General features: G+C 44.5%; 1 protein-coding gene across 1 annotated transcript in view; it reads right to left on the bottom strand.

Moving 5' to 3' along the window:
* Nucleotides 1-13492: 13492 nt before the first annotated feature.
* The window catches only part of CCNA1 (cyclin A1), a 28511-nt gene continuing 27251 nt past the window's right edge, over nucleotides 13493-14752 (bottom strand). Inside the window, exon 8 of the mRNA XM_036455549.2 lies at nucleotides 13493-13754. Coding sequence (XP_036311442.1) covers nucleotides 13703-13754 — 52 coding nt within the window. The 3' untranslated portion in view covers nucleotides 13493-13702. The remainder of the gene's footprint in view (nucleotides 13755-14752) is intronic.

Genomic DNA, 14752 nt, shown 5'->3' on the forward strand with positions numbered 1-14752 from the left:
ATGGACCAAACATCTCAAACAACAATTGAACAGCAGGGTGCCTCCTTAGTGTACATTCCCTCCACTGCTTACAAAAGTGCACATGTTTCCTGTATTTTGGTAATTTGGATGGCACTAAAATCCCACCTTTCATCATTTCTAAGGGCAAGGAGGAAAAGATTGAACGTGTTTTGGGCGTTTTTATTCTTGAAACTGAAAAAGCCTAGGCCACACAAGCAGTTATAAGGAAGTGGGTTGATTTAATGCTGCTGCTTGTTATGCAAGGGAGCCAAAGAGGTCTGCTAGTCTGGGATGCAGCCAGCACTCTCCTCGCTAAAGACATGAAGACATTTTTTCATGAAAGAAAAATAGATTAGATAATGATTCCCGCAGGAATGATGGCCTATCTACAGACTCTTGATATTGCAATAAACAAGCCATTCAAAGACAATTTGCGCATGGAAATTAATGACTACATTGAAAATAGAATGGAGAGAAATCAGCATGGAAACTTTGTGAAACCTAAACTGTGAGAAGTTGTGACTTGGGTGAAGAATTCACGGGAGAAAATCACTGACAGTTGCATTGCAAATGCACTGTGAGCAGGCTACCTTGATAAGAAGTACTCATTTAAAGACAGTGGTATCGCTAAACATGAGAAATTTGGTCCACTGATTCTCAAAGAAATGGAGTCCCAAGAAATTCACTGGGAAATTCAGGAATTGGATTGTTATGATGATGCTCCAGAAGATGATGACATGATTGTCATTGAATAAATGAGTAAATTCTTGATACTGTAGGATTCAGTTTGTCTGGTTTGTGTTGACAACTACCATACTACCGTACTGTATACAGGTAATAAATTTCCTTTATTTTCATTTAACAATAAATGTGTACTGTATTCTTCTTCATGGAAAAATAAGACATCCCCTGAAAATAAGACCTAGCACATCTTTGGGAGCAAAAATTAATATAAGACACTGTCTTGTTTTGGGGGAAACAGGATAGGACATATGTTTGCTATTTTGCTGCCTATGATTCATCTAACATTTTTTTATGGTTTCCCATCTTATGTTTAAGTCCTTTATCCATTTTGATTTTATTTTTGTGTATGGTATAAGTTGGTGGTCTAGTTTCATTTTTTTTTTTTTTTTGCATGTATCTGTCCAATTTTCCCAATATCATTTATTAAAGAGAATGTCTTAACTCTACTATATGCTCTTGCCTCCTTTGTCAAATATTAATTGAGCATAAATCCATTTGATCCAATAATTCCACTTCTAGAAATATATCCAAGAACACAGAAACACAATCAGAAAGAATATATGCACCCCTATGTTTATAGCAGCACAATTTACAATAGCTAAGATTTGGAAACAGCCTGAGTGCCCATCAGCAGATGAGTGGATTAGAAAACTGGTACATCTACAGGATGGAATACTACACTGCTATAAAAAAGAAGGAATTCTTATTTGCAGCAACCTGGATTGAATTGGAGAGCATTATGCTGAGCAAAATAAGCCAGTCAGAGAAAAATAAATATCACATGATCTCACTCATATGTGGGATATAATGAATGAAAACAGATGCAGAGAAAGAGAAGCATCAATGAGACCATCCAACCTCAGAAAGAAGGCAGGTGAGAGAGTATTGGAGGTCAACCCAAAGACTTGTATGCATGAATATTAACATAACCAATGGAAACAGACACTGTGTGGTGGGGGCTTGTCCTGGAGGATGAGAGTGGCTGGGGGGATGAGGGAGTCAATCAGGGAAAAAGGAGGCATATGTAATATTTTAAACAATAAAAGAAGAGGAAGATTATCTACACTCTTTGGACAAACCCTCCATGTCAATACTAGATCTTTAAAAATAATTATCCTGCCTAGCCAGTGGGGCTTAGTGCTTGAGTGCCACCCTATTATCCAGGAAGTCACAGTTTGATTCTCCATCAGGGTACATGCCTGAATTGCAGGCTCTATCCTCAACATCATTGTTAGTTCTATTTCTTCTCTATTCCTCCCTGAAATCAAGAAAAATATATTTAAAAAAATAAAAAATACCCTTTGTAACAGCATGGATAGATCTGGAGAACATTATGCTAAGTGAAATAAGCCAATCAGAGAAAGGAAAATACTCTGGAATGTAATGAACAAACTGAACTAACAAATAAAATAGAAACATATTTATAGACTAGAGGGATGGTGCATGACAATCTAAGGAAAAAGAGGTCAGTGCCCCTGACTAAATCATCAGGTATTGCATGTTTTAAAAAGTATTGTAGCAGACCAGTTGAAAATTGCTGCATTAGAAGGAATCACCAGTAGTTTAAATGAAGCGAAGATCAAATCAGTGATTTGGAAGACAAGGTAGAAGAAAATACCTAATCAGAGCAGCAATAACAAAAAAATTAAAAAGTGAGGATACTTTATAGAATCTTTGGGACAACCTGAACTGTAACAATATCTGCATCATAGGGTAACCAGAAGAAGAAGAGAAAAAGCAAGGAATTGAAAACCTACTTACAGAAATAATGACTGAAAGCTTTTCTAACTGGTGAAGAAAAACGACAGAGTCCCAAACAAGATAAACTCAAAGAGGCCCATGATAAGATACATCATAACTAGAATGATAAAGGTAAAGACAAAGAGAGAATCTTAAAAGCAGCAAAGTAGTTGTTTGTATGGAAAATAATACAATCTACACTAATAAAAGAGAAACATGCAAATTGCCCCACCAGCCAATCAGGAGTGAGTATGCAAGTTAACCCAACAAAGATGGTGGTGGCCATGGAGCTGGAGTGAGCAGGAGTCTTGGATTTCCCCTGGCAATGGAGGAAGCCAAGCTTCCTGCTACTCCTGGCATCCGCTCAAGGATGGGCTGGAGGCCTGGGTCGCTGGGGGGCATGGCCAGCCTGAAAACAGCCCTCAGCCCTCAGCCCTGAAAAGGCTATGGCCAGCCTGAAAATGGCCTTCAGCCCCTTACCCAGTCTGGCCATGCCCCCATGGAGTAAGAGTCCCTGCTGGTGTCCTGGCCAGCCTGCAAACAGCCATCAGCCCCTCATCCAGCTGGCCAGGCACCCCAGTGGGAACCCCCATCCTGAAGGGGTTGTGGCCAGCTTGAAAACAGCCCTCAGCCCCTCACCCAGGCTGGCATCGCCCCCCAGTGAGGACTCTCACCCCATGGGGGTGGCTGGCCTACACACCACCACAGGCCCCTCACCCAGGGTGCCCCATGCCCCAAGGGAACCCCACCCTGATCCAGGACACCCTTCAGGGCAAACTGGCCAACCCCCACGCATGCACCAGGCCTCTCTCTATACTAAGAAAAGGATAATATAATAATTAGACTGAGAGACCTTCCAGGACATTCTTCTGGACAAAGCCATAGTGGCAGGGCCGAGGTAGAGCCAGTTAGAAGCCAACAGGGGAAGGCAGTTGTGGGTGATCAGGCCTGGATGGGATGGCAGTTATGGGTGATAAGGCTGGTGGGGAGGGCCATTGGGGATGATCAGGCCAGTGACAGGGGGCAGTTGGGGGTGAGCAGGCTGTCAGTGGAAGTCAGTTGGGGGTGATCAGGACAGTGGGGGGCAGTTTGGGGCAAGCAGGCTAGTGGGGAGGGAAAGTGGGGGCAAGCAGGCCAGTGGGGGACAGGCAGTTGGGGACAAAGAGGCCAGCAGTGGGGGCAGTTGGGGTAGAGCACACTGGCACAGGGGGCACTTGGGGGTGATCAGGCTGTCAGGAGGGGGGATCATTTGGGGGTGAGCAGGCCGGCAGGCAGAGTGGTTAGGGGCAATCAGGCAGGCAGGCTGTTGAGCGGTTAGAAGCCAGCAGTCCCAGATTGCAAGAGGGATATCCAACTGCCAGTTTAGACCTGACCCCTGTAACCAGCAGTAGGACATCCTTCTAGGGGTCCCAGATTAGAAAGATGCAGACTGGGCTGAGGGACACCTCTTTCCCCCTGTGCCTAAATGGGCAGTCGGACATCCCTCAGAGGGTCCCAGATTGGAGAGGATGCAGGCTGGGCTAAGGGACACATACCCCCATCTACGATTTTCATGCACGGGGCCTCTAGTTAATACACAAGAATCAACTCTGTGTTTCACAACTGTAAACTTGCTGTATACTATCTGCAAAAGACACTCCTCAGAACAAAAGGCATACATAGATTAAAAATAAAATAATGGAAAAAGATATTTCATGCAAATTAAAAAATTTTTAAAGCTGGTGTAGCCTTACTTATCTCTGACAAAATAGACTTTAAAACAAATCCTCCTATATAATAAAGAGATAATATCCAAATTGACCCTCATACCCTCACAAAGATGGCTATCTATGACCAGGCTGGCAGGAGTTTAGTGAGGGATAAGCAAATGACTGAACAAGAAGGCTGTGTAGGGTTAGTGAGGAACAACCAAACATCCTGAACTGCTGGCAAGGGGGAGCAGTTAGTGGCAACCAGGCTGGCAGAGGGGGGCGATTGAGGGTGACCAGGCCATCAGGGAGCTAGTAAGAGGTGACCAGGCAAGTGGGGGGAGAAGTTAGGGTGACCAGACTGGTAGACGGAAGTTGGGGGCAATCAGGCCAGCAGGGGAGGGGGAATTTAGGAGTGACCAGGCCAGCACACAGAGGCAGTGAGGGATTATCAGGCCAGCAGGAGGGCAATTGGGGCCACTGGGCAAGTAGGTAGGTAAAATAAATCTAGGTACAGTTTTATGGTAATAACTTTAAAAATATATTAATTAAACTGAGGTGATCAATCAAAGAACTTGTGATCAATCAAAGTATGTTTATATGCATAACACACAGATACAGACAATAGGGTGGTGAAGGCCTGGGATGAGGACCAGGGCCTGCTATAAGGAGTCAATGGGGGAGACAATGGAATATATGTAATACTTCCAACAATAACGATTTAATTAAAAAATAAATTTATCACCTCTTTAAAAAAATGGAGTTGTTAGAAATACTAGGAGAGGAGTACTTTCAGCCATCTGGGGTGATCAGGTCCTGACTCACAGTTGTCATCTGGGGACTGTTGTGTGGGCAAGTAACTCCAAATCCTTTCATCTCAGCATTGCCCTGCTTTGAGAAAGGACTTACTCTGCAGCAGCTGGGCAGGTAGATTTCCCCCACACCAACGAAGGCATGAAAAAGTATAATGAAAGCATATCTAGGTCCTTAGGAGAAACTAGATGGAGGAAGGGGACTGGAGCCTGTATGGTTTTTTTTTTTTTCTACAAACTTAAAAAACTTTTACAAACTTTTCTACAATTTTCACAAATCTTTTAAGCTATTTAGAAATAACCATCATTAAAATAATTCAATTTCAATCATTGTCCTGCAAAAATATATCTCTATAATTTACGCCTTCTATTGTATTATCACAACCATATTATTTTTTCCAATTTAATTTGAATTTTTAACTCTTAGAAATTTCAATTTTTCAATGATAATCCGAAATTAAATGACCAGAATTCCTTAGTGTTTTAATGTACTTTAAACATACCCCTACTTTTAAAAAACACACCTTCAGCCAAGACCAGTCTGGCTCAGTGGATTAAGTGTCAGCCTGCGGACTGAAGGTTCCCGGATTCGATTCCAGTCAAGGGCATGTACCTTGGTTGCAGACTCATCCCCAGTAGGGGGTGTGCAAGAGGCAGCTGATCGATGTTTCTCTCTCATCGATGTTTCTAATTCTCTATCCCTCTCTCTTCCTCTCTGTGAAAAATCAATAAAATATATATTTTTAAATTAAACAAAACAAAACAAAACAAAAAAACCCACCTTCAACAAAGTACCAGACATTAATAGTTCCAAGTACACTTTATAGACTCTGCAATAAAAGCTAAAAAGCTGGAAAACTTAAAACTTGTCCAATAATTAATGTTTCAGTATTTCATGTTTATTTAAAAATATCTAGAGGTTTAATAACTTGTATCTGTTAGGTTTGATCAAATAATTAAATCAACCACTCCTCCCCGGGCAACTGACCACTTCACAACTGACAATCTCTTTCACTTAGACCATATTTTACTAGCAAAGACCATTATTCTTCTCCTCTGGACCTCCCTAGGATTCTAACTCCCACCATACTGGTGTGGCTCAGTGGTTGTGCATCAACCTATGAACCAGGAAGTCATGGTTCAATTCCTGGTTAGGGCATATACCTGGGTTTTGGGCTGGATCCCCATTGTGGAGGATGCAGGAGGCAGCCAATCAATGATTCTCTCTCATCTCTGCTATTTCTATCTCTCTCTCTCCCTCTCCCTTCCTCTCTGAAATCAATTAAAAATTATATATATATATGACTCCCCAGGATGCCAGTGCCATTTGGGGGCTCAATTCATCTGGTTTTCCAGATGACCTAATAAATTTATAATTCTTTACCACTTTTGGCCTTGTGTGTTCCTCCTTTGGCAACCCTTACAGTATCATTTAACCTAGCAATACTTCAAAGTTTTAAGTTACTAAAGACCTTGTAAAATTATGTTTAGGCATATATAATTATTTCTGAAAAGCTTTATCAAAAACCCTTTATTTTAGTTATATTTATTTATTATCTTAAAAATTCTGTGAGATTTTAAAGTAATCCTTATTCAAATAATTTTCTTAATAAAATTTGTAACAGGGGTAATGATCTTGACAACTTTTAGGAGGCTGGAAAAAAGGCTGAGGGAGGAGGGACCAGGCCCTGCAGCTTGTTCCCAGGACTGCAGCTCCCAGGCCTCCAGTGGCTTGAATTCAAATGTGCCACATTCTTTCCTTTACAATGGGAGAGGCTGTATTCCTCCCTAGAGCCTCTGAAAGACATGACTAAAAGTGAGATTCACAAGATTGTAATTGAAGGGGTAGAGTGGAGGGGTAACATTGAGGATGTCCGTTCACCCCAGTGATCAAACAGTTATGGAAAAAAGAGGCCTTGGTAAGAGAGCCAGAGCAGAGCAAGTAGTTCCTCATTGGCTCCATCCCTTCATAGGTGATGCTCTTAGTTGGGGCTGACTGGAGCATTGGACTCTGTCAGTTCAAGGCCATTGTGTGGTTAGGTTCTGATCTTGGGACCTTCCAACCCCTGAGACAGTCCCTCTTCCAGTGGTTGAACTTGCAATAGAGGGGACACAACCTTGAGGTGACCTATGGCTTTAAACTGAACTGTTTGTTTCTATGGGATGGCTTTCTTGCTCTTTCCCTCTCCTGCCTCAGTTGTTATAAACACTTAAAGTTATTTTTACCAGTTGCTCAGTGGGTGTCTGGAGCCATAATAGCTGCCATTGCTAGGTGACAAGAAAGGGAGGGGGATGTGGGGCTGAGATAGTCTGTCAGATATCCTAGGGAGGTGTCTTATTCGTATTTTTCCTAAGCCTGTAAAACATACTTAGAGTAAAAGTTATGAAGTGTTCCAAAGAGGCTTATTTGAAGAGAAAGGAGGAAGGGAACTTTCTACTAACTAGAGAGTTCTTGATTCAAATTATCCCCAAGTTGTGAAAATAGCTCGGAGGAGGGGTATACAAGAATGTAGCCTTGAAAGTAGTTTAACTTGTCTTACAGTTTGAACAGGGATGCTATTTGAATAAAAAGAGCTAACAATCTTGGAGTTTAATTATTAGGGGCTTCTTATAAATTGTGGAAGGCTACAGCAAGAAAAAATAGGCCCTTTTCCTATCCTCACACTCACAATCAATACCAATACAGGGAAGAAAAATAATGAGATTAAAGGAGGGATACACTGAAGGCTGTTTCTCTTAAACTGGTGGGAGATGCATAGGTAACAGTTATATTTTTATTTTTAAGTATTTCAAGGACACAAAAATATAATAAGAAAAGTAAATAAAAGCTGAAGCCCAGTTCTTTGCAAAATCAGGTGGGGTGTATTTGGGGGTGGGAATGAGATGTGTGCAAATTACTGTCAGCAAAGAACATATCCATAAATCTCAAAAAATCAAAATTTGAGTTTGCCATGTACCAAGTACTATGCTGAATTCATAGAAATGAAATGATGTGTAGGACCTGGTGTGGCCTATGTGTAAATCAAGTTATATGCAAATACATCCACCATTTTCTATAAGGGACTTGAGCATCCAAGGACTTTAGTACGCACAGGGGTACTCCTGCAGATACCAAGGGACAACTGTAGTGAGGATTCGTGCCCTGATGTCAAGAGGCTTTAGGCCTAGGCAGGGCTCAGCCCTCGATTGGTGTGAACTATAGAGGAAACACCTTTTCTGACTGCACGTTAGCTAAGCTTCCTGTATGCCCCTGGTAATATTCTTAGTAACTTGGATAATAAGAATCAGAAAAGATGATCTTGGGTTTTTCTACCACACTACTGGAGGAAAAAACGAAGGTCGGCTGCTGTAGGGCTAAGAAATGTCATATCCTGCCCTAGCCTGTTTGACTCATTGGATAATGCCTCAGCCTGCTGACAGCAGGGTCTGGGTTTGATTCTGATCAAGGGCATGTACCTAGGTTGCAACCTCCTCCCTGGCTGGAGGACCAAAGTGTTCCTCTCACTTTGATGTTGTTGTCTTTCCCTATCTCTTCCACATTCTCTAAAAGTCAATGGAAACATATCCTCAGGTGAGGATTAAAAAAAAAATAAGGAAAAAAGAAAAAGAAAAAAGGAAAGAAATGCAGATACTATGAAAGACACATCTTGAAAACGCCTAAAGAAAGTTTTCATTTTTTCATGGTGAAGGGACTGGAGTCCGTGTTGATGAAAAGACCTTGGTGGCTGTGGTGACTGGCAGTGGCTGCAGCAGAGGGGTGATGAGGCTGGTGCCTTCCCCTGATCAGCCCGGTTGCCTCCTTCACAGACAATAGGACATCCCCGGATGGCTCCCAGTATGTGAGAGGGGGCAGGTTGGGCTGAGGGACCCCCCACTCCCAGTGCACGAATTTCATGCACCGGGTCCCTAGTGCAATATATAATTGTATTTTTATATTTATAATTTCATTAGAGTTTGTAATTAACATAAAATTTGGAGTTCATCTACTTCCATGTTACCAAAACCTACCTGGGTCTAATTTTTTCTAGGTAGAAAACACTTCCTATTGTTCTTATCTCCGCAGAGTCCTGGGCAGTCCTGGAGACAGAATACACATAGGAGGCCCAGTGCCTCCAAGGTTTACTGGTTCAAGACTACTGATCTTGAGATTAATAAAATTTATATATCCCCACTAAGCAACACCTTCCCTTAAGGCCAAGTCTACTCTTGATTTTCCTTCTAATCTTTAAAAGAATATTAAGTATTTACTTTTTGAATGTTCCCCATCTTATACAGTATTTAATATGTAGTGAGGTGAAATGTAGAATCATAAATAATGTGAGCAAGGCAAAATTTTAGCATGGATATCTCCCAAGACATAAATATAAAAGATTAGCTAAATTATTCTGAAGTCCCATCCTATGGGGAAATTTGCTTTTTCTACCGTATTTTCGGGCATATAAGACGACTTCCTAATTTTACAGTTAAAACATAGGTTTAGGCCTATATTCTCTGTATAAGACTACCCCCCACTTCTGAGGCAACACCAGTTCTTTTTTTAATAGACCGCTTCTCTGACTCTGGCCAATCTGAGCAGGCTTTTTACTAGAACACAGTGTACATGTTCTGTACCTGAAGCTACACTGTGTTCTACTGTTTTTACTAGAACACAGTGTACATGTTCTGTACCTGAAGCTACACTGTGTTCTACTGTTTTTACTAGAACACAGTGTACATGTTCTGTACCCGAAGCTACACTGTGTTCTAGTCTATTAAAAAAAGAACTGGTGTTGCCTCGGAAGTGGGGGGTAGTCTTATACAGTGAATATAGGCCTAAACCTATGTTTTAACTGTAAAATTAGGGGGTCGTTTTATACGCCTGAAAATACGTTACTTCTCTGAGCATATTCTAAGAGTGAAATACTTGAAAATGCTTGATGGGTGACTAAATCAAAACTGATCATTGAAAACAAATGAGCACTAAAAAAAATAAGAGAAAAAATAAAAGACAGCCTGGCTGATGTGGCTTAGTGGTTGAACATTAACCCATGAACTGGGAGGTCTTGGTACAGTTCCCAGTCAAGGCACGTGCCTGGGTTGCTGGCTCTATCCCCAGTTGGGGACATGCAGGGAGCAGCTACTTGATGATTCTCTTTCATCATTGATTTTTCTATCTATCCCTTCCTCTCTTGCTAAAATCAATAAAAACATAAAAAAGAGAAATACAACATAACAAAACAAAAAAAGAAAAGAAAAAAGAGCATTGCCAAAATGGTATCCCTTTACCAAATGAGCATCACCTCCTGGATTAACATTAAACATTTCACCTCTCATTTCTACTTGAGCATATTTAGTCCTCAACTCATTGCCTTTCCTCCTTGGGTATCAGAAGGAAGCTATAATAGTGCTTGTTTACATCCCTTCACTAATCTGACTAAGCTCGGAGTTCCTTCCTTTGCTAATTTATGGAGAGTTACATAAAGAGATAGAAGAATAAAACCTCAGGGCAGCCACTTACCAAACATGAAAATCTCTGGGTTCCTCAGAACACTTAAACCTAATAGCTGTTGAAAGGATAGAAAACAGGACTTTCTTTTCCTTGCTTTAACCTTCCGCTACCTATGAGAATCACTTGGAAATTAAACCCCAAGAGTGTTAGCTTTTCTGATTTAAACAGCCCCTCTGTTCAAAGTGCAAGAGAAGGTAAACCACTCTCAAGACTGTATTTTTGCATCCACCTTCTCCCTCAAGGAGAGTTTGTATCACAAAGTCTCTAGTTAGTAGAAAGGTTTATTCTCCTCTATCCCCCCTTTCACCCCTCCAATAAAACTCTTTTGATCTATTCATAAATTTTGGTCTAAGTTTGTTTCACAGGCTTGGGAAAAATACTGATAAGACACCTCCTTAGGCTATATACTGGAAAGCAAACAAATGTCAACTTTTCAAGACAACTTCCCTGGTATCTGCTCAACTTCAACACAATCTCCCTCCCTTCCTTGTCACTTAGCAACAGCAACCATTATGAGCAAGCCACTCTTTCCTCCCTTGGAAAGTAAACTAAATATCCTCCTTGCATCTATCTCTTCTCTCAATTGTGAATTTTTTCACAGCCCATGTCAGTGGCCAAACCCTAACACATGCCAAATTTTTACTATCAAAACCAATTAGACGAATTCTTAAAATTGAGATGACATTTGACTCTGATGTGGGATTGCCCTGGAGGGAAGGAAACAGGAGCCCCGGCCGTGTTGGGCCCCAGTTTCGACTGCTCTCCAGTCCTAGGCCAGACCCTGGGGACCTAGGCTCAGGCAGGAGGAGTCAGGGCTGTGAGGCGGAATCCCAGGGGAGCGGCGAAAAGCGGAGCCCCCAGAGTCGCGCACACTGCGCGCAGATGCGCACAATGCGTGCAGAGGACAGAATGTTGACTCTGATGCTGTATTGCCCTGGCGGGAAGAAACAAAATCTCTGGCGGTGCTGAGCCCCACTCCTGACTGCCCTGAACTCCAGTTCTAGGCCAATCCCTGGGGACCCAGGCTCAAGCAGAGGGAGACGGGGCTGTGAGGTGGAGTCCTGGGGGAGCAGCGAAAAGCAGAGCCCCCAGAGTCGCGCACATTGCGCGCAGAGGACAGTCTATTGACTCTGATCCTAGACTCCCCTAGCAGGAAGGAGAAAAAAAGCTCCAGAGTGGAGAAACGCGACGAGGAGCAGGAGCCCCTGCCAGACACCGGCCAGCCGGGCACCAGCAAGGAGCTGGGCGATGGGGCCCCCGGGGGGGGGGGTGCCCCTGAGCCTTCGACCGCTGAGCACGGGCAATGGAGCCTAGGCTGGGGGCTGCTTCCTGGGTGGCGCCAACCCCGGCAACAGGCTGAAGCAGTGCAGGAGCCCACAGAGAACAAAGGGGTACCACAGGCCAACCTGCTGAGCTCCCAGGACAAGGAGGAAGAAACCAAAGAAGTTCTCAATGTGAAGAAATCAAGTGAGAGCAAAAGATAGTAAAATTACTTAAGAAAGAATACAAAGAAGATCTTGAAAAATCAAAGACTAAGTCAGAACTCAACTCACCAGCCAACATTGCAACATAAATGCGTTTAAAAAAAAAAAAAAAAAAAAAAGGGACAGAATGTTGGAACAGCAGCGGCCAGGCCTAGAGTGGCCAGGCACAAGGCAGTGGCAGCCGGGCCCGGAGCAGCAACGGCTGGGCCCCAGAGCAGCAGCAGCCAGAACCAGAGCATCAACAGCCAGCACTGGAGCAGCCAGACCTGGGGCAGTGGCAGCCAGGCCTGAGGTGGAGGCGGCCAAGCCCAGGGTGGCCAGTCCAGGAACACCCAGATCCGGAGTGGCTGGGCCCATAGAAGCCGGGCCCAGAGCAGCCGGGTCGGGAGCAGCCAGGCCCAGAACAGCAGTAGCCAAGCCTGGAGCATCCAGGCCGGGAGCGGCCAGGCTCGGAGTGGCCGGTCCCGGGGAAGCCGGGCCCAGAGCAGCCGGGTCGGGTACGGCCAGGCCCAGAGCAGCGGCTGCCAGGCTGGGAGTGGCCAGGCCCGGAGTGGCCAGGCCCAGAGTAGCTGGGTCCAGAGCAGCTGGGTCGGGTGCGGCCAGGCCCGGAGCAGCAGCTGCCAGGCTGGGAGCAACCAGGCCTGGAGCAGCGGCTGCCAGGCTGGGAGCGGCCAGGCCTGGAGCAGTCAGGTCTGGTGTGGCCAGGCCCGGAGCAGCAGCTGCCAGGCTGGGAGCAGCCAGGCTGGGAGCAGCCAGGCTGGGAGCGGCCGGGTCGGGTGCGGCCAGGCCTAGAGCAGCGGCTGCCAGGCTGGGAGCGGCCGGGCCCGGAGCAGCTGGGCCCAGAGCAGCCGGATCGGGTGCGGCCAGGCCCGGAGCAGCAGCAGCCAAGTCCAGAGCAACTAAGTCAGGAGCGGCAGTGACCAGACCCGGAGCAGCTGATTGTGGAACGGACTAGAGCAACAGAGGCCAGGCCTGGAGCAGCCAGGCCCGGAACAGCTCGCTCCTCGCCTGCCCCTGCCCCACGGCTACCTCTCAGACATGGCTGGAAACTTTTGTGGGAACTTGAGGGTCTGCTGAATCAAGTGATGAAGGCTTAGATCTGGATGTGTTGAGTTAGTATAGCGCTGGGGTGTTGATCTGTGAGTGCCTTGGGTGGGGCCTGGATGAGGCTGGTTGACCTATTTGGAAATGTCTTTTGTGTGAAGTATATCATTGGGCATGTGGAGGTATTATTGATATGAGAAAATGCTAAGTAACTGATTTACTATCTGAAAAGGGATTTATTATCGGGGAAAGGGAGGGAGGAAGAGACTGAACATAAACTGTGCACCTATGGATGAGGACAATGGGGGATGGGGAGGGGGCGGAGGGTGGGGTGGGAACCTGGTGGAGGGGGGAAGAAATGAGGAACCTTTGTAATAATATGAACAATAAAGATTGATTAAAAAAAAATTGAGATGACATTTTTAATACTCTCATCTAAAATTCAGGCAAGTGTGTAAGCCACGATAATTAGTAAATAAACCTGACACGTGGTCATAAGGCAAGTTGTTTATTCTTTTAAAACGTTAGACTATTTTACAAACTACTAAATCTAAGAGAACTTAAATACATTCATATATTTTTTTAAATATGTCATCTATATTGTATCAACATTAGTTGATTCAACCTGCAGAAACCTACAAAAATTAAGACCAATCCTGCTGATCTGGAGGTTAAGTTCTGAAAGTGCTTCAGTTCTGAAACTTATTGCAGAGGAAGAATTGCAGGTGGTTCCATGAGAGACACATGCATGTACCTGAAATGAAACCCAAAGGAAGTTCAGCACAAGACAAAGACTTCAGTTTTGTAAAATCTCAGGCCACAGAAAACTCTCTATTAGTTTTAGTAGAAAGGAAGGAAGCTAGTTGACTCTATGTGCTACAAGCTAATTATAAATCTACTAGTGGCCCAGTGCATTAAATTCATGCACAGAGGGGAGGGGTCCCAGCCTGTACCCTCTCCAATCAGGGACCCCTGGGGGGATGTCCAACATCTGGTTTAGGCCGGATCATTGTGGGATCTAGCCTAAACCAGCAGTCGGATACCCTCTCACAATCTGGGACCACTGGCCCCTAACCACTCACCTGCCTGTCTGCCTGATCGCCCCTCACTGCCTCTGCCTGCCTGCCTGATTGCCCCTAACTGCTCTCCCCTGCTGGCCTGATCTCGCTCACAACTGCCCTCCCTGAAGGCCAATTTGGTTCTGATTGGTTGGCTTTAATGCCAGTCAGCATCAAAAAGCTCCAACTCCTAGGCATGCAATTGGCTCCTCACAGTTCACCCAGATTTGGTTCTGATTGGTCAGTTTCTATGCCAGTCAGCATCTCCGGGCCTATCTCCAGGCTTGATCAGACAGGCAGGTCTGATCAGCAGCCCCCACGGAGGTACCAAGAGAAACAGAGGTGCAGCTGCTGGCAAAGCCCAGAGAGAAAGAGAGAGGCAACAGCTGATCAACAGCTGCCACGGAAGCTGCAGATCAGACCCTGCTTCTCTCTCCAGGACTCTCTCTGGGTCTGAGCTGCAGTCCACTAGGCAGTCAGTGCTGGGTCGCTGTGCTCACACTGGTGGCAGTCAGTGCTGGGTCACCATAGCAACTCAGAACTGACTGCAGGACTGACTTCCGGTGTTCAGTTGAGGCTTTGGTCAATCATTAAAGACCCTGGTTTTTTATATACTAGGATATCTCTCTTAATGGATTTTCTTATTTGCTTGTTTTCTTTTGTTTGTTTTTAACTTATTTTCTTGATTCAATAT

The sequence above is a fragment of the Pipistrellus kuhlii genome, unplaced genomic scaffold (assembly GCF_014108245.1).
Source record: "Pipistrellus kuhlii isolate mPipKuh1 unplaced genomic scaffold, mPipKuh1.p scaffold_m20_p_3, whole genome shotgun sequence".
Taxonomy (NCBI): Eukaryota; Metazoa; Chordata; class Mammalia; order Chiroptera; family Vespertilionidae; genus Pipistrellus; species Pipistrellus kuhlii.